General features: G+C 52.8%; 1 protein-coding gene across 1 annotated transcript in view; it reads left to right on the forward strand.

Moving 5' to 3' along the window:
* The window catches only part of MYO18B (myosin XVIIIB), a gene marked incomplete at its 5' end in the record, with an annotated part of 185,465 nt that overhangs the window by 1,923 nt on the left and 157,675 nt on the right, over window positions 1–25,867 (forward strand). Inside the window, 8 exons of the mRNA XM_080649891.1 lie at window positions 8,779–8,937; window positions 13,857–15,173; window positions 15,683–15,749; window positions 16,567–16,679; window positions 17,975–18,151; window positions 21,976–22,174; window positions 23,309–23,451; window positions 24,249–24,349. Coding sequence (XP_080506017.1) covers window positions 8,779–8,937; window positions 13,857–15,173; window positions 15,683–15,749; window positions 16,567–16,679; window positions 17,975–18,151; window positions 21,976–22,174; window positions 23,309–23,451; window positions 24,249–24,349 — 2,276 coding nt within the window. The remainder of the gene's footprint in view (window positions 1–8,778; window positions 8,938–13,856; window positions 15,174–15,682; window positions 15,750–16,566; window positions 16,680–17,974; window positions 18,152–21,975; window positions 22,175–23,308; window positions 23,452–24,248; window positions 24,350–25,867) is intronic.

Genomic DNA, 25,867 nt, shown 5'->3' on the forward strand with positions numbered 1-25,867 from the left:
GAGGGCTGCTGCTCAGCACCCACCTTGTCCAAACTCCCCGGGGCGGGACACAGACGGGGGCTGAGTATGGCCAAGTTTCGTAGGGAGAACGGTCAAGCCCTTCTGGTGGCATTTTGAGATGAGAACACAAGACCTGAGCGTTGAAGAGACCCTTCTCTCAATGCCAAAAGAATGGAAACTCTAGCTGGGTCTCTACCATGAGACAGGTCTTGAGTGTCTCGCTTTCGCTAGTAGATAAAAACAACTGTCTGAATGGCCCAGTTTAAGCAGGTGGTTCATTGATGTGGTATATGGCATATGGTGAATTTTTTTTTAATTAATAAACTTAATTTTTTTTAGAGCAGTTTTACGTTCACAGCAAAATGGAGGGGAAGGTACAGAGATATCCCATATACCCCCTGACCTCACACAGGCATAGCTTCCCCCATGGTCAGCATCCCCCATTGGAGTGGTACGTTGTTACATTGATGAACCAGCATGGGCACATCATAACCACTCAAAGTCCAGCATTTACATCAGGGGTCGCTCCTGGTTGTGTTACATTACAAATGTGTAAGGACACGGATCCATCACTGTAGTCTCATACGGAATAGTTTCACTGCCTTAAAAACCTCTGTGCTCTGCCTATTCATCCTTCCCCATCCTCCCTACCCCCTGGCAACCGATGATCTTTTACTGTCTCCATAGTTCAGCCTTCTCCAGAATGTTATTCAGTTGGAATCATATAGAATGTAGTCTTGACAGATGGGCCTCTTTCACTTCACCACATGCATTTAAAGCTCCACCAGGGCTTTTCATGGTCCCCTTAATTTTCAAAGCACATGAAATGGAATTATTTGAAAAATTGTAGAAAGTGAGTTCGAGACAACGTGAAGGGCCCCTGGGTGCTGTTAAGCCTAACCCTGTCTGCGAACAGCTGCGGCAGCAACTTGCTTAAGGACACACCCCCTCGTCATGAGGGCATTCGTCTTAGAACACCTCCCGCCTTTGAGGCTGGCATTCAGAGAGCCCTATAGGGCTCCCCATTTAAGGAATAATGTCCCAATTTCCCCAATTACCCCTACTCCCGAACCCGTGTCCATCATCATTCTCCAAGTCTCCAAGGAAAGGACTGAATAGCTTCGGATGAACTCCTCCCCAAGGGATATGACTCACTCATATCCGTAATTTTCTTTTTCTGCTCTGATTCTCACAGAGCCTGTCCCTGCTGACTTTTTAAAGGACTCCAGTTTCTGGCAACACAGGAAAGATCCCCGAGTAGCGGCTACATGGGTTCACCAAATACGCAGCCAGTGCTCACACCTGGAAAGGCAGGAATTTCAAAGTCCGAGGTTCCAAGGGAATTTCTCTCCCCCCATGGAGGACGGAGTGCATTTTCAGCTGTGCTGAATATTGGCGGGGGGTTGCGTTTCCATTTCAGGGAAGGCGACCGGTATTACCCATTGAGTTGAGAGACAGATGGTTGCCCAATGGGATTAGCTGTCTCATTCACGCTGATTATGCCTGGGAGCTTGGGTGGGAGTTATTAGCCCCATTGTACAGATCAGGAAGGGAGATTTAGAGCCTTACGTGGCCCGAGGTCATGGAGAGTGAAATGAAACGGGCCAGGTGCCTTTTTGCTAAGACCTGTCTGTTTAGTCTAATAAGCAACATGAACCAAGATAGTCAATTGTGCGACACTGCTTCACAGGCACAGATGACAAACCCACTCACTCATCGCCTTGTTTTTAACACATGGAGAAGCCAGAGGGTGCACAGTTCCCGTTTGAAGGAGGAGGAAATGGAGAGTCAGAGAGGTTTATAACTTGTCCAAGGGCACAGAGCTACGAACTGGGTGATGGGTCCAGGAATTCCTTCTTTTCCTGATCTTCTGTCAGAGTGGTGGTGGCTCATTTTCTATTATTCTTCTATTTATTATTCGAAGCACCTTTCCCCCATACCCTGCCTTGTGCATCTCTTCCATCCGGCTGTTCCTGAGTCCCATTCATTTATAATAAACCCACAACCTAGTAAGTAACATGTTTGTGATTTATGTGAGCTTTTCTAGCAAATTAATCGAATCCAAGGAAGAGGGTCACGGGGGGGGGGGGGACCTCTGATTTACAGCCAGTAAAGTCCCCTTTTAACTGTGATTTCGCTGTCCAAGATTTCAGTTATCCGAGGTCAACCGCATTCAAAAATATTAAGGGGGAAATTTCAGAAATGAACAATTTTTAAGTTTAAATTGAGCGCCGTTCGGAGTCTCGTTATGAAATCTCGCGGGACAAAATCTCGCGCGATACAATCTCGCCAGGTAAAATCTCGCGTGTTCTGCCCTGTCCAGTCCCGGAAGTGAGTCATCCCTTTGCCTGATAGTCAGGTATCGGGGTTTGGTGTCTCGGAGGTTATCTCAATGCTTGTGTTCAAGTCACCCTTATTTTACTTAGTAATGTCCCCAAGGCTCAAAAGTCGTGATGCTGGCAATTCGGATATGCCAAAGAGAAGCCGTAAAATGTTTCCGATAAGCGGAAAGGTATGTGTGTATGGGAAAAATAGTATATACAGTATAGGGTTTGGTACTATCCACGGTTTCAGGCTTCCACTAGGGGTCTGTGAATGTATCCCCCACAGATAAGGGGGGGCTACTGTACCAGGAGCACCCTGGACTTGCTGTTGGCATTGTAGCTGGTTGGTTGGACAGAGGCATAGCTAACAACCTGGATTTGCAATGGGTGTCTGCAGTAGAGGATGGTTTTGTGGGACTGAGCCCTTTGCCTGTGGAATCTGATGTGATCTCCGTGAGATAATGTCAGAATTGAGTTGGGTTCCCAGGCACCTAAAAGACTGGTCCTCAACCTGAGTCCATAGGGGACATCATAAGACAGGACAGTGTAATAAAGCTGGGGGAATAAACACACTCACGGCCAAACTGTGGGAAAGACAGAATTCTAAATGAAAATTGAAATGAGCGAGGACCCAGGAGTGACCTAAGACATGTGGTCACAGAGCCAAGTGGGTGATTGGATGGAGAAGGTAGGAGACTATGAGAGAGTCCTGAGAGAGTGGCTGGGGCTGCAACTCGGGAGGTCATTGTCACTGAAGTGGAGGAGCAAGGGGCAGAGGTGTTAGGGCTGGGGGTCATGAGGGCCCTGGAGGCCACTAAAAGACTTAACAATGTTCTATGAGACAAGAGACGTCACAGGCTGCTGTGTCCCGTACATTGTGGGGGGTCAGGGGAAGCCTTGAGGGCCTCATGGGGCCACTCAGACCAAGCATGTGTGCATGGAAAACTGCTCCAAACCATCGCAGGCTTTGGGGCTGCCTTTCCTTTCACCAGCTTCCCTCACCTTGTAGGGGAGACTTGAGACTTTTTACCATGAATTCTGAGAATCTGGGGCCTCCTTATGGGCTTAAAACAGCTGCTGAGGAGGCAGGTGTGAGTTTCAGGCCTGGAAGGGAATGTGGTGGTAAGAACACTTGCTTAAATTAAGGCTTGACAGCAGGATTGGCTCCTGGCCCCGGGTCAGTGGGGCTGGCCTGGAGCCTCTGAGGGGCAGGACTGGGGGAGTGAAGGACCCATACTCAGCTCCCTCTCATTGTCATCCATGTTCTCTGGGCATGGCCAGCAGCCCCTGAGGACAGCCCAGACTGACAGCCAGGATTCCCCCTGGAGCCTTGAAGCTGAGGGCGATTCTTGGGAAGCAGCCACTGACCAGGCCTGCCTGGGCTAGATGGGAAGGGGGGCGGGCGGTGGCCAGGGCAGCCTCCTCGCACCAGGCCTATTCATAACCTGGGCTCTGCTCCCCAGGCGTGTAGCAGAGTGGATTCTGGCTGTGTGTCACTCAGGGGCATCCCCAGTGTCTCCCAAAGGGATGAGTGGGGAGGGGCTGAAAGTCTTCCTGCAGCCCTCTCCCCGGACATCTGGCTTTCTGCGGATCTGCCTCCTCTGTCTTTGCTAGATGGACAGCCCACACTGAGGGGGCTTTTCCTTAAGCCAGAGCCTTGGCTGTTTGCGCTTGGAAATGTTCCCAGGGTCTCCGCATGGGCATGTGACCTCAGAGCTGAAATGTCCCTTCTTGGATCTTTGGGTCTTGAGATTCCCTGCACACCAGGCCCGGTAGGAGTGCCGGGGTCTCAGCCAGTGGCATCCTGGTACATACTGAACGGCCAGCGCCTTGAATAAAAACCCTGATTAGTAGTATATGCCAATTTCAGCGGCGTAGACACTCCCTGGGCTGATTATAAGCTACTAACGTGGCACTGCCCTATGCAGAACTGGAAAGAGATGCTCGCGCGAGGAGCTCTCGCGAGATGAGAACTGGCTTTAGGCTCGGGCACCAGGTCGGCCCACCAACTTCCGGGATGTGCCGCTGCCCAAGACATCTTCTTATGCCTAAGTCGCTGAGAGCGGTAACTCACAGGCCAACACGCCTTCGAAAAACCCTTGGATGATGGTGGCTCTGACAGCAGGGGATGCGTTGGCACCTTGCAGGAGGGACCTGGGGTGGGGGGTGGGTCAAGTGAGGGACAGTGCCCTCGGAGCTAGAAGGGAGAAGAAAGGGACTCATGCCAAGATCTTGGTGTATTTCCTCCCAGCCTTCATTTTCTACGTGCCGTGTTGTTTATTGGTCCATTCGCATAGTTTTCGTGTGTGCAATATCGCGCTGTACTTTCCTTCACTTTAAAAGCCAACAGGAGCCCCCTCCCGCGAGTTACTGCACGTGCTTCCTGCGAGCCTCCTCGTGCACTGCAGACCCGGACGGGAAATAGTGCAGCCGCTTTGGAAACCCATTTGCCCGTTTTCCAACAGGTCAAACATAAGATCACCGTTCGACCCAGCCATGCCACTCCTAGGAATCTGCCCAGGAGAAATGGCAACACGGGCACACTAAGGTTTCCATGACCGTGCATATCAGCATTATTCATCATGGCCCCAAATTGGAAACCACCCAAGATGTCCATCAACTGGTGAATGGATAACAGGAGATGTGGCCCATTTATACGATGGAACGCTATTTAGCTGACAGAAAGGCATGGGGCACTGATATGTACAGCAATGTGGGTGAACCTCACAAATATGCAAACTGAAAGAAGCCAGATACACTTTCTGATTCCATTTATATTAAATGTCCAGAAAAGGCAAAGGATAGGGGTAGAAAGTAGATGAGTGGTTGCCTGGAGCTGAGGGTAGGAATGGGCATGAAGGGTTTTGTGTGGGGTTTTTTTGACGGGGGCCGGGGTGGGGGGGGTAATTGGATTTTGGGGATGGTTGTAAAAATCTGTAGATTTATTTTTAAAACTAAATTTATAAAAAATCATCAAATTGTATACTTACAATGAGCGAATTGTATGGCTGGCATAGAAATTATACCTCAATATAACTTTTAAAAATGTTTCCTAAATACCCTTTTTAACCAATTTATAACATTCCTTCAAATTAGATGCACTTTAATTTATTTGATATTCTCTAGTTATTGGACACTTGGTTGTGTCTTTTTTTCTTTTTCTTTTTTTTTGCTTTTTGCACTACAATCAACATAATGATGAAATTTTCTGGTTTTGGATAACTTCCTCCAACCTGTTTTCAGAAGAGGGCTTTTTAGGTCCAAAGTTATGAACATTTGATTAGACTCTCAATACGATGCTAAATAAGCTAAATTGTCTCCCCAACCTGCTGGGTCAATTAATTGCTTGGTTTCCTGCCCTTTCCTAATTTGCATGGCCACTCGGTGGAGCCCACTGCTCCTCACAAAAGGAAAAAGCACTGTTTTATGGCATTAGAAGTCAGGATGGTGGTTGTCCTTGGGAGACTGGTAATAAGAAAGGGGCATGAGGGAGGATCAAGGGGGCTGGTCATGGTCTTTTTATTTCTTGAATTGATACATGATTTACATACAGTTAAATATTCAATCCTAATGGTACAGGTAGATGAATATTTACATATGATATACTTCCGAAGCCATCACCCAGATCAAGCTGTAGGACAGTTCCATCACTCCATCATTCCCTTGTGCCCCCTCCCAGCCCAAAGTTAATAGCCCTTCTGACCTCCATCACCATAGATTAGATTTGCCTGTTCCTAAACTTCTTAAATAAAGTAATGTCTTAAATTTTATTTGATTAAAATTTATTTTTTAACAATTTAAATCATTATTAATCCTATTTTAAATGTTACTTAACTTTTGTTTTTAATATTTTGATTGAAATTATTTTAAATTTAATTTATAGTTTAAAATAAAATGTTTTTATTTTATTTTATTTTAATTTATTTTTTAAAATATATTTTATTGATATTTTACAGAGAGGAAGGGAGAGGGATAGAGAGTTAGAAACATTGATGAGAGAGAAACATCGATCAGCTGCCTCCTACACACCTTCCACTGGGGATGTGACCACAATCAAGGTACATGCCCTTGACCAGAATCGAACCTGGGACCTTTCAGTCTGCAGGCTGACACTCTATCCACTGAGCCAAACCGGTTAGGGCAAAAATGTTTTTATTTTAAAAATCTAAAATAATACTCGACCAGGGTGTTGGTTATAGAGGTATGTTCTTTATGTGAGAGCTGCTGAGCTATACACTTAGGGTTATGCACTTCCCTGGTTGTGTGCTGTATTTCAGTAAAAGGTTACAGTGTGGAGTCAAGAGAAAAAGGATTTCAGGGCACTGTCCACATAGCCAGCAGCCTCCATCTGGCCATACTCCTCCCAGGTGTACCTGACTGGGTTGTGCTTGGCTCTGTGGACTTGGTTCTTGGCATCAATTGGAGTGGGACAGTGTCTGTGAGCTAACCTGTCTCTCTCTTCTCTCCCCCACTGTGTCTCCTTGTCTCAGTCTTGTGTCCATCCATCTCATGTGCAGTGTTCAGTGTCTGTAGCCTCATTCTGTGCTGGCTGACAGAGTTGCATCTCATCTCATCTCATCTCATCTCATCTCATCTCATCTCATCTCATCAGTTGGCCCTGGCACCGTCTCAGCATGGCCATCTCATCTCGCCTCGCCCTGTGGGAACAGAAGGAAAGTAATGCTCGGGTCTCGGGCTGCAGCTGCGGGACCCGCCACACACAGCATGGGTGGCCCAGCCTGCCCCCTCCCACCTCGGGCAGAGGGTCTGACATCCATTGCCTCCCTGTCACATGTCCAGCCCCACCGTCCATCTTCTCCCCAGCAGCTTGGTTAGCCTGGGACTGTCCAACCCAGCTGGTCTTTAGTGACCATGCCCTTGACTCCCCCCATGACTGCCTCGTCTTTCCTGTTCCTCAGTTGGCAGTGAGGGAACGAGGGTAGACCAGCTGTCCCATTTCCATCCTCATGGCAGTTTGGATGAGCACACGGGTTGGTGTGGGAGGAAGAGTGTGGGCAGTGGGGAAGGGGCAGAGCTGTTGGCTGCCAGGCTTATGCCAGGGGGACAGGTGTCTGTGGTCCCTGCCTCTTGTCACCGTGGGAAACTGGAAAGGGGCCCTTCTCCCCAGTTATTCCTCTTTCCTCTTTTGCCTCTTTCTTTGATGCCTGTTACGTCCTCCGCCCCTCATCCCACCCTCATGCTTGGGACTTGATGAATCAGAGGCCGAAGGGTGGGGTGGGTGAGAAGCTCCTTTCCTGATGCCTCCTGGCTTCTGCCTCCACCACTGGGAATAGTCCTGACAGAAGCAGCATTTGCACCAGCTGAATTGCCTTAGGAATCACTCACATGGGTCTCAGGCAGGGAGAGGGAGAGGCGTGGTGTAAACGTGAGCCCGGCCTCACATGGCCCTGCTGCTCTCTAGCTGGGCAGAGGTCTGCAGTGACCTGCCTTGCCCTGTGGCCTCTGCGTTGTCTCCTGGCCTTATCTTCTTTGGAGTCCCTGTCTATCAGCCTGGCTGTGAGGCCTTGCCAGCCACACACAGAGGGCCTTGATAAGCAGCTTATTTTAAACCAGTGTGTAGCTCTTCCATAGAAAGCACTGACTTCAGAAATCCACAGTGCTTATCACTGTGAGAATCAGGAGTCTCACTAGGGCAGACTAGGGAGATTTTTTTTTTTCCTCATGAGCTGTCACAGTATTACAGGTTAAAGACACAACGCAGGGGGCCATAGCCAGTCCCAGGCATGCCTCAACCCCCAAGGTCGCTGTGGCCAAGGAAGCCGTCCTAGCTGCACCCCAACTCCAGTCAGCACTGGCCTGGGCCATGTTTTTGCGGTAAAATGCTGGTGTCCAGCCTGCCAGCTTTATGGTCCCGTGCTGGGGGGCCCTGGCTGCCCAGGTCCTTGCTTAAGGACCATTAAGAAGCCATAGCACTGGGTCAGCGGAGTGGGCTGTAGTCATGGGGTTGGACCCTTCTATAAATCATGGCTGCAGGCCCTTCTCGACTTTGACTTGTTCCTGGCACACGGTAAGTGGTTATGTGATTAATTAATGGATTAATCTATTAAGTACAAACTAGACGGTTCCCTGTGATCCAGCCCCTTCTGGAAACCGGAAAAGCTCCTTTTGGACAGGTCCTTTTAGACATGGGTCTGTCCCACACCCAGGAAGGGGGCCAGTGGCCTTGACGATCCAGATTCACCTTATGAGGACACTGGATCCAGGCTGGAGTAACCTCTGCTGCACATGCATTCCATTTTCACGGGGGGCAGGGGGGAGGGGTGCCTCCCAGAGCCCCACTGAGCCTCACCTGCTTTGCCGTGGCTTCTCATCCATGGGCTTGGTCATGTATGTCCCCCTCGGCCCCCTCCCAGGCTTCTTTGCAAAGTATTGAAAGGGCAACTTGCCCCTGTTGGTTCACTCACTGAGCTCTTCCCTTTCTTCTGCAAAACAGATTCGGGAAGAGGAGAAGAGTCCTCCGCCATCCTCGCCCCCTCCCCTCTTCTCTGTCATCCCAGGCGGCTTCATTAAGCAGCTGGTCCGGGAGACGGAGAAAGAGTCCAAGGAAGCAAGACGGAAGAAACAGGTGGTGCTCGCCTCTCCAGAGCGAGAGGTAAGTGGCCCTGCAGGAAGGGGGCCGGGTGTCTGTCACCCACCTTCCTGTCCTGTGCACCTCCTGAGTCACTTGCCATCTTGCCTTGGCTCTTACTATCCCCACTTGTTCCTGTGTTTAGCTTGGTCTGTTGAACTCCTTTGCATCCTTCAAAACCCGGCTTAGAAAGCACATCTCTGGAAAAGCTCTCCCATTGCCTGCCTTCCTCCGATTCCCACTGCACCCTCCGTGCTTGTCTCAGTTGTGGTCGGCATAGTAATTACTTGACCGTATGACTGATTTGACTAGGAATTCCTTAAGAACAGCAACTCTCTCATTCAACCTTGTATCTTGAGCAGCTCTCATAGTACTTGGCCCACAGGGAGTGCTCAACGCATGTTTGTTTCATGAATGAATGATATTAGTTAATGGTGATTGTGGGCATCATTTTGTCTCACTTGCAGAAAGAGAAACCTGGAAATTAGCTAAGGATGTATGGTTAGCTCAGTTTAATTTAGGCAGGAAAGATATTCATTTGCTACTCACGGATTACAGCTGTATTGATAGTTAAAATTCTAAAACCCTTCCATATTATGTATATCCTCCTCGGCCCCCTCCCAGGCTTCTTTGCAACCAGGGCCCCAAGTCCCCCAAGTACTCTCCAGCTGCTATGCTTATCTAGGCCCCCTTCCTTAGTTCCTTGGAATGGCCACAATCCAGTAATTAAAGGGTTAATGTTTGGCACAGGGAGGGATTTCAGTACCCTGTTCCAGCTGGCTTCCCTTCTGATTGGTTGATGTCTATTAAAAATCCTTAATTATTCTGAATAGCACAGCTGGATTGAAGCAATAGTTGGCCAAGATGCACTTCCACTTTGGGGACTTGCAAATTGATTCCTGAGGGTGGCCACTGCTGCCTTCCTCCTTTTCCCCAGCTCCTTGGCCAGGCAACCTGGACAGGATAATGGGGCTAGACACCAGGGAGGTAGGCTTAGAGCACAGTGTACCTAGAGGAATGCTCTTTTTTTCAGCTTGAGCTATTGAACTCCTATGCATCCTTCAAAACCCAGCTCAAGTAGAGTAGCTCTGGAAATAGTCCATCTGTGTTAGGCAAAAAGGGCATCTCCTCATGGACTCCAGTGGCCCCTTGAAGTGAGGTGGATGCTGCAATATTTAGGCTGAGAAATCTAGTGGCCTCAGAACCTAGTCTTGGCTTGAGCCCAGGGGCCATCCTGGTTCTGCCTCCCACTCCCCTTCAGCTGTTGTTTGCTCGGCCGGCCCCCACGTGACTGCACCTGTCCAATGACAATGACTTGGCTGCATCAGAGCAGTCCTCCAGCAGCTGAACAGCAGCAGCTGCTGAAACACTCCTGCCAAGTCTTTGTCGGGGAGGATGACAGGGAGGACAGGCTCTGTCCCCACCCCTGCCTGACCCAGGCATGCGTGGGAGCTAAAGCCGACCCCCGTAGGCTGTTGTTAGGCCATGATGAAATGTTACTGTGTGCCATTTATGACTAGACAATGTTCACAGTGCTGCTCATGGGCTTATTTGAAACCTGTGTGGCATTGGGGGTAATGGGATTATACCCACTTATCAGAGGTGGAGACTGAGGCTCAGAGAGGTCAAGAGACTTCCTCAAGGTCAGGAGGTTAGATAGAGGCAGAGTAAGGGTGTGAGTCTGTGTGTTCTCTGCTCTGGTGATCTGCCTCGGGGAGGGCCAGTTTGGGGAATGAGGTGGCTGGTGTGGGTCACAGAGGCCTGGGAGGAAAGGGCTCCATGAGGCTGCAGGCCTTGCTGGCGTCACTGTGCACAAGTAAAGGAGCAGAGCTGAGCAGAGGCTGGGGACACACTGTCACCGCTGGGCCTGGATGGAGACTCAGAGCCAAGATGCAGGATGGACAGGCCTCAGACCACAACAGGTGGCTGGACCATGGGCCAAGAGACTCCAGGGCCTGGAGCAGGGCAGCCTCAGGACAGGCTTCTGCGAGGCGGCAGGTTGTGGCTGTTCCTGCCAATTCCGTTTTCTTGTCCCAATCAGTAAATAACTGGGGACACTCCTCATCCCAGCACAGCCGTTTCAGTTGGCCCTCATATAATTCTTGCAAGGAGTGATTAGACTCCATCACCATTTTGTAGGGCTGGAAAACAAGGCTCAGGGAGGTAACTTGGTTTTCCTAGGGCTAGTGAGGGACAGCAAGAGTCCAGAACAACACTGGGGTAGAGAGAGACTCTCCAGGGGTCCTCAAACTTTTTAAACAGGGTGCCAGTTCACTGTCCCTCAGACCGTTGGAGGGCCGGACTATAGTTAAAAAAAAAAAACTATGAACAAATTCCTATGAGCACTGCGGGCCCGGGACGAGTCGGCTGCTAAGCAGGACAGGCAGCGGCACCCGGCGGGCCGGATAAATGTCCTTGGCGGGCCGCATGTGGCCCGCGGGCCGTAGTTTGAGGACCCCTGCAATGTCAGGAGAACTGGGTTCCAGTTCTGGCCTCGCCACTCTGTGTGGTTCAGGCCACATCCCTGTCCCTTCTTGGCCTCAGTTTGCTCCTCTGTAAAATGGATGTGTGTGAGTTTAAGAAAGCTGCAGAGGGCTAGGGTTTTGGTGTTTATGAAAGAAAAATAACCAGTCTGATCTTTCGTCCTCTGCCCCATAAACTCTCATCCTTTAGGGTGGGGTGGCAGTGGGAGGATGGGATTGGTGATCTTGGCCCCTCCCATGTTAGTCTCCCCTGTGGTGGTTTGGTTAAAAATAAGGCACTGACTCATTTTTCAAACTGGTGTAGACAGTGGTGATATTTGCCAAGTGCAGCCAATCCCCTTTCCAAGGCGGTACCCTTCTGGTTTCAGAAGGTCAGGCTGAGCCATTTGAGTGGGGGTTCTTAGTCCCGGTTGTACATTGGAACCACCTGGGGGGACCACAACCCAGACCAAATCCATCAGACTCTCTGGGAGTGGGGCCAAAGCATCAGTATTTAAAAAATATCCCAGAAGATTCCAGTGAGCCCTAGAAAGACAAGTAAGGCCATCAATATGCAGAAGTTATAGGCACTGACTTTAGACTCAGAGAGGCTGGCATGGCTTTATAGTTTGCTTTGTCTTTTGGGCCACCTAGCGTCGTGGTGTTTGCTTCCTTGTCTGTAGCATGTGGAGATGTTCAGAACCTCCTTCACTGTGTTCTTATGAGGGTTGAGAAGGAGATTGCATAATGGCGGTATAGGGCCCATTCCAAGGGATCTATTAGGACAGCTATTATTGTCAATATCATTGTCATTTTTACAAAGATGCAGGTAGAGACTGTGTTCTGGAGGCACCCACCGTCTAAAACAGGAGAGACACACAGTCGGAGCGGGAATGGGATGCGCAGTGTGGTCGGTGCTGCAGGTGGTGAGCTAGCACAGGGCTCTGGGACCTCCTGGATGTGTGAGACAATTTCTGATTGAGGTCCCCAGGGAACGATTTGCAGAGGCAGTGGCATTTGAGCTGGGTATAGAAAGATGAGAAGCACACGGGTGAGTGAGGGGGGAGGGAAAGGGCATTCCAGGCAGCAAGCTCAACATGAGCAAAAGCAGGGAAGCAGGGAAGTGTCTGGTGTGGCTGAAGCATGAGGATAAACAGGACAAAAGAACCAGAATGGAGGCGAGGGCTCCTGGTTGAGGACTGTAAGTGGAAGATGGTGGTGGTGAAAGATTTTTGGGTAAGTTGTGGCAGCTGCCAAGACCTTTCGATTGGGTTTGAAATGACTGGCAGCACATTGAAGGGATACCACCAGTTCAGGGGCTTTGGGAATAGACCTGGATTCGGGACAGGAGACACAGACGTGAAGCTCTGCAGGGCGGAATCAGCAGGATCCTGGGGCTGGTTCAGTTGCAGGAGGAGAGTGAGAACCCTAGATTCCCAGGCTCAGATGTGTGGCAGGCTGGCATTGGCACGGTCCATGATGGAAAAACCCGGACCAGGGCAGGCGGGGATGCCAGGCACCAGGCTGGAACTGCCCATGAGAGGCAAAGCTGGCCCTGTGAGCAAGTTAGGTCACAGCCAGCCTGTGTGAGGATGGAGGGCTCGGGAGGGCTGACATCACTAGGCAGTAAGAGGGCCCAGCAGAGGAGCAGGCAGCGGAGACCCCGTGGATGTGATGTAGCCCAAATGTCCACATCAGGCGACAGCGGAGGACCTCAGGGCCAGAAACCAGGGCCCTCGCCTGGTATGGGGGTTGGGCCGCGGGGACCAGGGCAGCAGAAGTAGCAGCAGCTCAGTTTGTTCAGTTCCCTGCGTTTTCCAAAGTGCTTTTCTGCATCTCATCCTGCAAAATATCCAAATGGGCAGGTGGTTCCTACCTGTCCTGTGGGAAGATCGAAGCTCAGAGAGGATGGACGATGATGTTCACCGTCACCCAGGTCCTCTGATGACAGACCCCAGTCCTTTCCCTGTCCCAGCAGGAAGCGAGGCCAAGACAAAGCAAACAAAAAAACAAACAGTGCCAACAACAGTCACAACGGCAGCAGTGGCAGCTGCTGTTACTGAGGACTTACTGTGTGCTGGGCCCACTTTCTGTATATGATCATGGATCCTCATGCCCATCCGCGTGGTAGGCCATTGTGGTCCTCATTAGGAAACAGGCTCAGAGAGGGGAAGTAATTTCCCTAAGGCCACACAGCTAGTGAGTTAGGAGTTGAATTTGGAGTTGAGTCTTTTGAATTCCAAAGTCCACTCTCCTTTCACTCTGTCACTTGGCCTCCAGACGCCTGGGACAACGTCCATGGTGCGGGGGTTTGGCTCATTGCCCAGCACAGTGCCCATCAGATGTCGTAGGTGCTTGAGGTTCTTTGGATGAATGAGTGGCTGGGTGCACAAATCAGTGAACGAATGAGCGAGTGAATGAGCGAAGGACAAAGCTGTCAGGTAAGCAAGCAGCTAAGGATGGTTGTGGTCTCTCTCCTAGACTCCAGAAATTTCCACTAGCCAACCCAACAGCACGTCCAACAGTGGCACCAAGTCTGGAAGCCAAAAGATTTCCCCGGACAACCAGGCAAGCTCTCCCCAGAACGCAGACATTCCGGGCCAGCAGAGCCAGGGGGCCGGCCCCACGGAGCCCATGCAGAGGACCACCATCAACGGCGAGAAGGCCCAGGAATCGGGCCCCAGTGGGGCTCCAGCCAAAAAACCTCTGCCCTTGAAGAGGGGCGTGAGGAGGGGCGATGTGCTGCTGATGGTGGCCAAGCTGGACCCGGACTCAGCCAAGCCAGAGCAGAGGACCCAGCCCCGTGACGCCCCCGCCTGCAAGACTCCATCCCCAGCCACAGACCCTGGAGGGGGAAAGGAGGGGAAGGCCCCACCAACTCCTCGTGGTCCCCAAGCCAGCACTGAGGACGCAGCCCCGAAGGCTGAGAAGACTCAGACTGGGGGTCCTAGGGACCCAGGAACTGTGCCAATGACAAAAGGCGAGAAAGATCAAGGCACAGCGGGGAAAGGGGGTGAGGCCCCCCAGACCAAAGGGCTGAAAGGGGGTGAGCCCCAGGGCAAAGAGGGGCCAGGTGAGGGGGGGCAACCAGGGACAGTGGAGAAGGGGGGAGCGGACTCCACGAACAAAATGGCAAAGGGGAATCTCTCCAAGGATGCAGGGGGCGAAGGGAAGTTGGCCGGGGCTCAAACCCAGGTGAAAAAGTGGGGAGGTTCCCTGGGCAGAAGGAGCAGGTGGGATGGTCCCCAGAGGAAGGACAAAGAAGGTGCCCTCCTGAGTAAGGCGGAGAAGACAGGCGAATCGCAGGTCAAGGCGGAGAAGGTGGACAAAGTGCAGGGGAAGGTAGGGGAGGCTCCCGGAGTGATGGAGGAAGCACGTGGGCCTCACAGTGAGCCTGGGGAGCCTGGGGCTAAGACACAGAAGGGCTGTGAAGCCCCCAAGAAGGTGGGTGCAGCCGGGAAGGAGAGCCACAAAGTGCAGGGGAAGGTGGAGGAGGCTAGAGGGATGGAGGAAGCACGCGGGCCTCACAGTGAGTCTGGGACTAAGACACAGGGCTGTGAAGTCCCCAAGGAGGTGAGTGCAGCTGGGAAGGAGGGCCAGCCAGACAGCAGAGGGCAGGAAGCAGAGGGGCCCTGCAGAAGTGTGAATGCCAGGGCCGGGGCCCTGGAGACGGAGCTGGAAGCACCCAGACCACCTGCTCTGGAGAGCCACGCAGAGAGGCCTCAGAGGCAGGAGAACCAGGAGGGACCAGCCCTGCAGGAGGGGAGTGAAGGAAGCCAGAGTGGAGACTTGGACCAGGTGAGGGGCTGCAGCCCGGAGTGGGGAGCGGTAGTCGGACCTTCCAGAGAAGGAGGGATGGGAAAGACTTGCCCCTGGAGGTGAAGAGGGTGGGGCAGGAGATGGACAGGGAATTGGAGAGGGGTGGCCAGCTCAGAGGAAGGGACAAGCACTTCCTCCTTGTCCAGGAAGGGTCTTGAGGCGCCCACTGCACCTGTCCCACAGGTGAGGGAGGGCCCACGAATGTGAGATGCCCCCTCGTGGCTGAGCTTACAATGCCACACGGCGTTCTCAAACAGGCTGTGTGATAGCTGGTTGCTGGAAATGCAGAGCCCTAGGCCCCTCTGGAGCTTTCATTCAAAAGGCCAGGGGTGGAGCTAAGGCATCTGCATGGAAATAAGCACCCCTCCCACTCCTTAGGTTCTGATTGAGGTGGTCCCATGAACTCCCATGGAAGGGGTTCGCCCCTCACATTGGGATGGGGAGAGGCAGTGTTACCCTGGTTTAATTTTTGTGACCTTTGCTCTCAGGCTCCGGAGGACAGATGGTACGAGGCAGAGAAAGTCTGGCTGGTTCAGAAGGATGGATTTACTCTTGGTAATTAGGGGTTTTAGCACATTTACTCTTGGTAATTAGGGGGTGAGGGGTGGCGGCGGTGATCTAAGTCTGTTCCTCTTGCGCCCTCTGCTGCTGGTAGCCATGTTTGCAGGTCCTGAGCATGGTCTGGGGAACAAGGTGAGCAGTAAGGAGCCCCTGAGACCAGGAAGGGGATATGCCGCTCTTTGGGGTGGGAACAGTTAAGTGTCATTTTACTTGTGGCAGCTGGTCTATGGCGTACTGTTTTCAAAGACATTGGAGCCTTGGTAATTAGTTATTTAATCCATTAATGTCACCCACAAGCCTGGTTTGGTTCCTGCAGTGTTCCTCAAGGAATCTGGAGTCGAGTGCAGGTGGGCAAATAGCTTTCATCCCGCAAGCCCACTTTTGTCCATTAGTTGTGACCATATTCTACGGAGAAGCGATTCTGAGTCTCAGTCAGATGCTGCTGGGATGAGTGATTGATTAGTAATGTCTGTCATGGGTACTGGAAGGGGAATGGCAGCCCATATGCCATTATCTGCCATCTGGATCTAGGTAAGCGATGGGTTGTGCACCCAGCCATCTGGGTTCCTACTCTGTGCCTGGCATGGTGCCAGCTGATAACAGCCCAAGGTGAGTTGGACCCAGTCTCTGCCCTTAAAGGGCTTAGACTCACAATTCAGGACCCTCCGTGTTAATTGGCCCCAAGGGGAGAGGAGGCTGTCCCCTTCTGACCTGTGCCGGGCCCCCTCTGCAGCTCCCTGGCCTGGCTCAGCAGCTCAGAGCCCGTCTCACCTCCCCTCCCCTCTCTTCTCTCCCCTTGGCTGTCCACCAGCAACGGTGCTTAAGCCAGATGAGGGAACAGCCGACCTGCCGGCAGGAAGGGTGCGACTTTGCATTGACGCTGACAAAACCATCACTGAGGTGGACGAGGATCATGTTCATCGGGTGAGTCCCCGCCCCCCTCCCTGCCTGCTCCACACTGTCCCGCCTCATCTTGCTACAGATTTCTGTGTACCTGACTGCAGATACTACTTTGGCTTGATGCCCTGGAGGGATTATAGGGAAGACAGTCATTGAACTTGTTGCTCTGCCGGAGATATATTGTTAGGGGGTCATTACTCTGTCCCACGGTGTCCCCTTTTATGAAGACACACTAAGAGACATGTTTGTTAGGTCTCAGGACTGAGAGTTCTGCTTGACCCAAGAACGCGATTGCTTTTCTTTTTACGGGCATCTCAAATCATGCTAGAAAACATGTTTCCTTTTTCACCTTGGCTGCCAGGGGACTCAGAGTCCAGTGTGCTGCCTGCCACGAGCCATAGCATAGGATATAACGGCATATATTTTGGGTATTAATTGTTCTTTTGGTTTTTGCTTTTTTAGTTGTTTTGCATAATTTTTCAGTGTGCCATCAATGTATTTGAGGGGAAATCAGAGAATAATGATAGAAAAATAGGTCCTGAGCCTTTTCCACCCTTCAAAGCCTACTAATTAAGGAAGAGTTCCCTCCAGGAGCCCCATGTGGGCCTTGATCATCTTCATTCCTCTTTGCACTCCTCTGCCCACCCCTGACCCTCCAGTCCCAATAGTGTTGGGAGTTTGCAGAGGGCCAGTGTTCTCAGAAGAAAGATTGACCCATCAGGGAGCTCAGGGTTGGCCCAAACCCTCGAGTCTTAGGCCCAGAAAACTCCTCAGAGCTGGAAAGAATGGTAGGAAGCCTTTTAGGATGGATGCCCCAGGAGAAGCTGCAGGCATCCTTGGCTTCTAGAAGGGCCGGGGAATGTCTCCAAGGGACCAGTGCATGAGGGACTGTCAGAGAAACGGGTGGTGTGGCCATTGGCCTGCGTCCTGAGTGTCACAGCACACGCAGCACTCCCCACAAGACTCCGGACCGGAGAGCTCAGGGGACACTGCCTGACTTGGGACACCACCGCTTTTTACGTGTTTGAGAGGCAGAAGACACCCGGAGTCTTACGTCTCTGTTCTGAGCATCTCCCCTCACGGTACAGGAAGGAGGGACGGGTGTGAACAGAGGGGTGGCTCTCAGGCCTCACCAAGGGCGAAGGAGAAGGGATCCCCTGTTTCACTTGTAGGGTATGAGACTCTCTAGAGTCCTTGCATTCTGTCCTGTCTTTGGCCCACGGTTCTCCCGGGGCAGGGCCAGCAGGGCTGTGTGTGAAGGGGTGTGGTGGTGGTGTGGGGACCCAGGAAGCCACAGGACACTCTGTGATGGTTCACAGGCCAACCCCCCTGAGCTGGACCAGGCCGAGGACCTGGCCTCCCTGGTCAGTGTCAATGAATCGAGTGTCCTGAACACGCTCCTGCACCGCTACCGGGCTCAGCTGCCACACACCTCCACCGGGCCGGACCTGATCGTCCTCCAGCCCCGGGAGCCATCGGCACCCTCTGCAGGCAAGGTGAGGGGGACCAGGGCAAGGGGGCAGGGGACAGGCACAGGAGGGGTGGGGTGGGGGTCCCTCTGCATTTTAGGGGAGAACAGAGCAGCCAAAGTCCCCTGCAAACCTGGCTGTGAGCAACATCTTGCCAGACATGAGCTATGGGGCATCATGGGCATTGTGGCTCATCAAGGACCTCGTGATCCCCTCCTTAGAGGGGAAAGATGAGAAACAGCAATAGGAGATTAAATATAATAGTAACTAGTGGCCCGGTGCACGAAATTCGTGCACATTAAAAGGGGATTAATTAGAGGAAATAATTTAATATTGTTATTTGCTCTTTCTCTATAATAGAAGTGTCAGAGATGAAAGGAAATTAGTAAAATGTATATGAAAACCTTCCTCCTGTCAGAGTCTGGGGCGCACCATGGGACCCAGACTCAAGTCGCCACCCACGCACATGCGCCTCAAAATCACGGGAGACCCAGACCCGGCCGCCCCCACCCACCATTGGGCTAGATCCAGACCCGGCCAGTCCCACCCTTGTCAAGCCCCACCGGGCAGGGGACGTAGCCTCAGGTCCCTTGGCCTGGCGCCAGGATGGGGGGAGTGGCCTGAGTTCCCCCGACCCAGCACTGGGGGTGCACCTTGAGGTCCCCTGTCAAGCCCCGCCAGGCAGGGGGGCGCAGCCTCAGGAACCCTGGCCCGGTGCTGGGGAGGTGCTGGGGCCGGAGGTGCGGCCTGAGGTCCCCCGGCCTCATGCCGGGGTGGGGGGGCGCGGCCTGAAGTCCCCTGTCAAGCCCCACCTGGTGGGGGGTGCGGCCTGAGGTCCCCCTGCCTGGCGCTGGGGCAGGAGGAGCAGCCTGAGGTCCCCTAGCCCAGCACCAGGACAGGAAGCTCACCTTGAGGTCCCCCGTCAAGCCCTGCCGGGCAGGGGAGGGTGTAGCCTCAGGTCTCTGCTGATTGCTCATTAAGGCTCCTTATGGGAACTTGGCCTCAGCTGTGGGTGCATCCATCTTTGTGATGGAGTGATGGTCAATTAGCATATTCCCTCTTTATTAGATAGGATAATGAGAGAAAATATTGAATGAATGTCAATTCTGCACCAGGCACTGCTTCAAGCACCTTTACATGTTATCTCAATTTTCACGCCCTCTGAAAAGACAGACACCATGACTACCCCATTTTACAGATGGAATTGGCGGGGCCAGCCGCCACACTCTCACATTCAGCAAGCAGAGGAGCTGGGATAAGGCCCAGGGCGCCGGCTCCTCTGTGCTCTGAACCCCGTGGTGGTCTGGGGAGTCCCTAACACCCACATAAATCAGGAAACAGAAGCCTCGGTTCTGCTTTTATTTATTTCCCCGGGAAGTGCAGAAATGGCTGCTTTTTGTCAGGACAGTCAAAGCAAAGGCAAGCTCTCAGCGCCACCTTGTGGAAGGGCCTAGCCACCACTGGGTAATGGGAGCCGGATCCCTTCCATTCACTGGTCCAGGGGTTATTGATTTAGATAGGATTGAATCTCCTGTGTGCCAGGCACAGGGGAGGGAGCAGGGAAGGAGCCGGTCATAAGCCTGCCCCACGGAGCTTCCAGTCTAGTGGGGAAGACAGGCCGAGAATAATAAAGATAACGTGGGGGAGCAGATGAGTGGAAAAGGAGCGTGGAGGTCAGGTGACACGGGACAGGCCTTAGTTATACCTCGTCATACTGATGTTGCTTTACGCTGAGCCTGAGGGATGTTAGCAGAGCAGTGACGCCTGACTTAGGTTGTAAGAGGATGCCCTTGGCTGCCGGATGGAGGATAGATGGAAGGGGGCAAAGGTACAGGCAGGGAGCCCTGTTAGAGGTCAGACGTCTTATCGGGGCGCTTTTGTCCTGAAGACTTATTGCTCTGGGAAGGCGCGGCCTCTGGACTCCTGCTGGCACACAGCAGGTGCCTTGGAAAGATCACCATGTCTCTGGCCTCAGTTTTCCCATATGTCAATTGGGATGAAAAGCCCTCTGGAGTCCCATGGGACATTCCTGGTCACCCAAACAATGCTAAGTCCGTTGAAGAGGGGACGGTGGCCCTGCACCCCTCTTCCCCTAGACTTGATTTCTCCAGGACTCCCCACCCCACCCATTCAGCCACTTCTCCAGCCCCTCTCCAGCCTGGCCGTCCATGGCCACGGGTCTGGGAGGATGACAGCTCGGCTGTGCACTCTCCCCTCCCTTGCTGTGAGGGCCATGCTTCTGTTACTGCAGCCCAAGGCTGCCCAGCCTCCTGAGAAGTCGAGTGGCTCCTCTGGCTCCTTAGGAGCCCCTGGGAGGGACTTTTGTCCAGACCCTAATGCAAGCGGATTCTCGTGGGTCTCCCCGGATTGAAGCATCCGTATAGAACCTGGGCGAAAGGGCCTAAAAATATAGGCGTTGGGCAGTCCTGTAAGGAGGAATTTAAGTCTTGAGATCTTCCTATGCTCCCGAGTCTCTTGATCCCCCTAAACCAGTGGTTCTCAACCTTTCTAATGCCACGACCCTTTAATACAGTTCCTCATGTTGTGGTGACCCCCAACCATAAAATTATTTTCGTTGCTACTTCATAACTGTAATTTTGCTGCTGTTATGAATTGTAATGTAAATATCTGTGTTTTCCGATGGTCTTAGGCGACCCTGCTAGCGGTTTTCAACCTGTGGGTCGTGACCCACAGGTTGCGAACCGCTGCTGTAGAGCCTAAGATCATCGGAAAACACAGAAAATAATTTTATGGTTGGGGGTCACCACAACATGAGGAACTGTATTAAAGGGTCACGGCATTAGAAAGGTTGAGAACCACTGCCCTAAACCCTTAACTCAGTGCCCCGCCCTTCCCTCCAGTCATCAGCTGCCCACACCCAAACCCACCGCCTCCTTCTGTTCTTTGTCTGAGTCATGGCTGGTTCCTCAAATGGCCACCAGGTGGGAGCACAGACCTGCGGTGAGGCTGGGACTGGGCCACCTTGAAGAATGCCTGGGTGAGGTATGGGGCAGTGCTGGGCCCCCCCAGAGGCTGAGAGCTGGGTGTGACCATGTCAGGGGTAGATGGGCCTGTCTCTATGTGCAGGGTCTCAGCACCTGTTGAGTGCATGTGCCTGTGAGCACACCTGTGTGCAAGCATGCAAGAGTGCACAAGCACAATGCAAGGACATATGTGCATGCATGCAGCTGTGTGTGTACACAGGAGCCTAGACCTGCAGAATTCTCCCTTCTGTGGTCTGGTGAGTGGGCGGGAGGGAGCTGATGGATGAGAGAGCCTGTCCCTTGAACTTCAGTGTTTCCTGAGGAGGGGGCTTCAGGACTCAGACCTTTGGTTTCCTCATGACCTAAGGCTGTGCCCAGGCAGCGGAGGCAACGTGTCCCACATTTGCCAGCTGTGGGGTCCTGTTAAGCCCAGGATAGGGATTCATTACCACTCCTAGGAGTTTGGGGACACAAAGGCCAACGGGACTGGAGGCACCTTCAGCCCCAGGCTGGAGGGCCATGCCAGGGGGGGAGGCCACCACACTGCGATTGGTGTCCCTGGTGCCCAACGCACTGGAGATGCAGATGAGGCCTTGCTGGGGCCTCTGGTTGCCCACTTAGCATCTCTGGCTCCCAATGTCCTCCTACGGCTGGGCCCATCCACTGTTCCCTTTGGTGCCCTTCCCTGACCTCCGTCTCCGATGCCTCTTCCCTTTTCCCTGAAGGCTACGCAAAGCTGACTTTTGTCAAGGCCACCATCGAGCCTCATGCTGCCAGTTCCATGGGGCTGGACTTGAAGCGGGGTGGGCACTGTTTTGGAGTGCTCCCAGCTGGGGTGGGAAGGCTGATGCCGGCATCTTCCTGCAGGTGCCCAAGGGCCGCCCGGATGGCCTGCCTGCCCACATTGTCTCCCTGGCCCAGCGGGCATACTGGGCACTGCTGAGCCAGCGGAGGGACCAGAGCATCGTGGCCCTGGGCCGGAGCGGCGCCGGGAAGACCACCTGCTGTGAGCAGGTCCTGGAGCACCTCGTGGGGATGGCGGGCAGTGTGGATGGCAGTGTCTCAGGTACAGTGGGCTCCCGGGGCCATGGCGCAGGATTGTGGGGAGGGAGGGAGGACTGGAGGGAGTGCTAGGCTGCTCCCCCTTATATCCACTCACCTCGCATTCACTCAGTGTAGGTGCACACGCTGTGCTTGCTACTGGGCAGGGCCGCCCCAGTCCATGGCACCCCTCTGTGTGAATTAGAAAAGGTACCCCTTCCTCCAGACGCTCGCAGCCCCGTGTGGAGCAATCATCCCGCTCTGCCACTGTTAGAACTGACCACTTGACTGCCACGCTCTAGAAAGTCATCCCGATGCATATACCGACCCATGACGGGGTGCTGCAGGTGCACACCCCTTTGATGGGGGGGCCTTGTGCATGCACCTGCCAAGCCGTGCAGAGGACCCACCAGTGAAGGCAGAGGGCGGGGCTGTGTCCTGGAGGCGCTGGCACCAGAGGGCCCCTGTGCTGCTTCTATGTGCTGAACTTGAACGCTCTGTGCAGAGTGCAGGCAGAGCTGGTTAGGGGAGGTGTCGGGAACACGAGAAGGGGGCAGGAGCTTCCAGGGGGAGATGGTGTCTGAGCAAGGCCAATTAGCAATAATAATAATTACAGTATTAATAATGGTCCCAGTCAACACTGGCTGAGGACTTACATGCCAGGCCTCATATAAGTTTTCAAAGATGCAAACTTATTTGTTATTTAGAACAGCTCTATAAGGTAGATACTGTTTATTTTAGTTTTACAGATGAGGATGTTAAGACTCAGAGAAATGAACTAGCTTGCCTGAAGCCACACAACTAATACGTCCTAGAGTTGGAGTCAAACCAGGCAGCCTGGCTCAGGGGCTGTAATCCCTGGGCCAGTGCTCTCAGTGGGGTTTTGTTTTTCATTTTCGCTCCCTTAAGGAGTCTTTTTAAACATTTAATCCCCTAATCATCTCCCCACTATGAAATTTCAATGCCATAGCTGTAACATGATCTGTTTATCTGTATATCTGTGCTCTGTGCATAAGAAAGCAAAATACCCCCATCCCCAAAATCAGTTTCTGCCCTCTTGGGGGCAATATCCTCCCTGCTGAGAATACATGGCCTCCGCAATATTGCTTTTCTAGTTGTAAGAAATATAATACTAACTCCACCCCCACGACCCCGACAGTGGAGAAGATTCGAGCCACTTTCACCCTCCTCCGGGCCTTTGGCTCCGTGTCCACCGGCCACAGCCGCAGCGCCACCCGGTTCACCATGGTGATGTCACTGGACTTCAATGCCACAGGCCGAGTCACAGCTGCCCAGCTTCAGGTGAGGCTCTGGGTGGAAGGAAGAGGGGAGTCCTTGGGGCTTCAGGATCCCCATTCCCATTTAGCAGAGCCCATGCCTCCTGGGACTTGGGAATGTGTCTAAATATTTGGTCACAGTTCCCCCAGCCTTTGCCAGCTGCTTCCCACTTCACTCAGTGGCCCAGAAAGTCCCTTCCTAGAGCAATCTGGCCCGTTTGCACCTCAGAATATCACAAGGATGAAATATTCATGAATAAATATATCATCCAGCCGTTCATTATTTGGGTCTTAGAAGCATAAGCTGAAATGAAACAGACAAACACATGCCTGCTTGCTTCTATCTCCCAAGTCGCCCGTATCCCTCCCCTGCTCCCTCAAACATTCTGTTTGAACAGAAAATAGGATTAACTTATTAGAAGCGTTGTTTGTATGTGGAGCTAGGATAATACACAGACTCAGGGGAAACTCATCGATGCCCACCCTGAGCCTGAGATCCTGCCATTCATGACCGTTTGTGTCACGTTACTAAAGGCTTCTGTGAAATAAGGATACGGTGGAGGGTGGATCCAGGTCATCCTTCTTCCTTCCAGTACTTTCCTTGGAATGAGTCGATTGCATTAGTCCCAAGGGACTCCAGGTAGGGAGACAAGGGACTGATAAGTTCTGAGACGAAGGTGTCCAGCGGAGTTCGGACCCGAGATGTTGCCTCACAGGTGGGCCCGGGCAGGGCTCCCTCCTGGGGCCTCAAGGTAGCTGGGCACCAGGCAGGGGGCCGATGCAGCCCAAGTGCTGACCGGCGGGCGTCCTCTCCTCTTGCAGACGATGCTTTTGGAGAAGAGCCGTGTGGCACGGCAGCCAGAAGGGGAAGGCACCTTCGAGGTTTTCTCCCAGATGCTCGCGGGATTGGACCTGGACCTCAGGTGAGCGACTGGGCCAGGCAGGCACAGCTGAGGGCAGTAGTTCAAAGGGCGTCTGCTCCCCGGGGCCCAGCCTTAGCTCTGCCCAGAGCTGAGAGGAGTGGACCCAGTGGTTAGGAACCTGGCCTCCGGTCCCGGCTGCTGGTACTGCTCACAGGCTGCGTGACCTCGGCTGGGGTCATCCACTCTGAACCCCGTTTTTTTTTTTTCCTCTGTAAGGTGGAAACAATACCATGGCTAACGTTACAGGGTTAAGTGAGATAATTCACACGTAGCTCTTTATAAATGCTGGGGGTGGCAGAGGCCGTCTGATGTGATGGGGGCCTGTCAATACAGGGCTGACAGCAGCGTGGAAGGAGGGCAAGACCAGCAGACCCCAAGTCTTCTAGAAATTTCTAAATTTTGTGGGGGCCTTGAGTGCACATGAGGGTTTGCCTGAATGGGCACCTCAGAATAAGCGGGCACTGGGTGGGGTGGCCAGCAGGGTGGCCAGGCGAGACTCATCTTGGAGGTCCTCCTGGGGGACACCCCCTTCGATCCTGACAGGTGTGCTCTATAAAGGACCAACTTTAGAGTCAGTGGGATGTGTGTTTAGATCTGGGCTTTGCCCCGTGTGGTCCTCTCTGAACCTCAGTTTCCTTTTCTGTAGAATGGGTACCTCCTAGTGCCAGTCTGTGGGTATTTAAACCAGGCCACCTGCCCAGGCAGCAGGCCTCGTGTGCGGTGCATCGTAGGGTGTAACATGGGAGAGTATAACATGTAAACTCTGCACCGGGAGATTGAATCCTCTTCTGCAGCCTCTGTTTCCTCTACTTTCTCATCTCTGAGAACACTAAAGGGCAGGCACATCTCCCTGATGACCCCCCACGTTGGGGTTGTCCGTTCTGTACCCCTGCATGGAGCTGGGTTCTGGGCATGGAGCTATTGCCTGGAAGGGGCTCCCCGCGGGATAGACACAGGGCTGGCCACTGCCGGCAGAGGATTCCAGGCCTCCTCGCCAGGCCCAGCCCAGTCCAGGGAGCTCTGTGTCGGTGGGCCTGACCCAGGCGAGTGTGGCATCCTTAGGAGCCAGGATAAAGCTGTGTCAGAAGATGGGGCTGCCCCAAATGAGTTTCAGAGGCCCCAGGAGAGTGGAGAAAAGTGCTTGGAACATCTCAGACTGCTCAGGAGGTCAGGATCATGCTAGGGACTGGCTCTGCAGCGATCTCCTAAGCCATCTGCCTTTCTTTACCTCTGTTGCTGCCAGGCTGTTCCCTCATCCACAGTGAAGCTTCCAAGGGACTAAAACTGGTGTCCGCTTTCACAAATGCCCTTCCTTTCTCCCATGTATTCATATGGCAAACTCCTATTCATCCCTCAAAACCCTGCTCTGAATCCCTTCCTTAGAGGAGTGCTGCCTGGTTCCCGCTCCCTCACTTTCTCCTTTGTTCTATTCTGGTTCATCACTGGGGTATGCTGGCCTCTCTTCCTCACCACAATGCCCATGAGATCTTTGATCAGGGGCCCTGCCTTATTCCTTTC

Source organism: Plecotus auritus (assembly GCF_963455305.1).
Source record: "Plecotus auritus genome assembly, chromosome: 13".
Taxonomy (NCBI): domain Eukaryota; kingdom Metazoa; phylum Chordata; class Mammalia; order Chiroptera; family Vespertilionidae; genus Plecotus; species Plecotus auritus.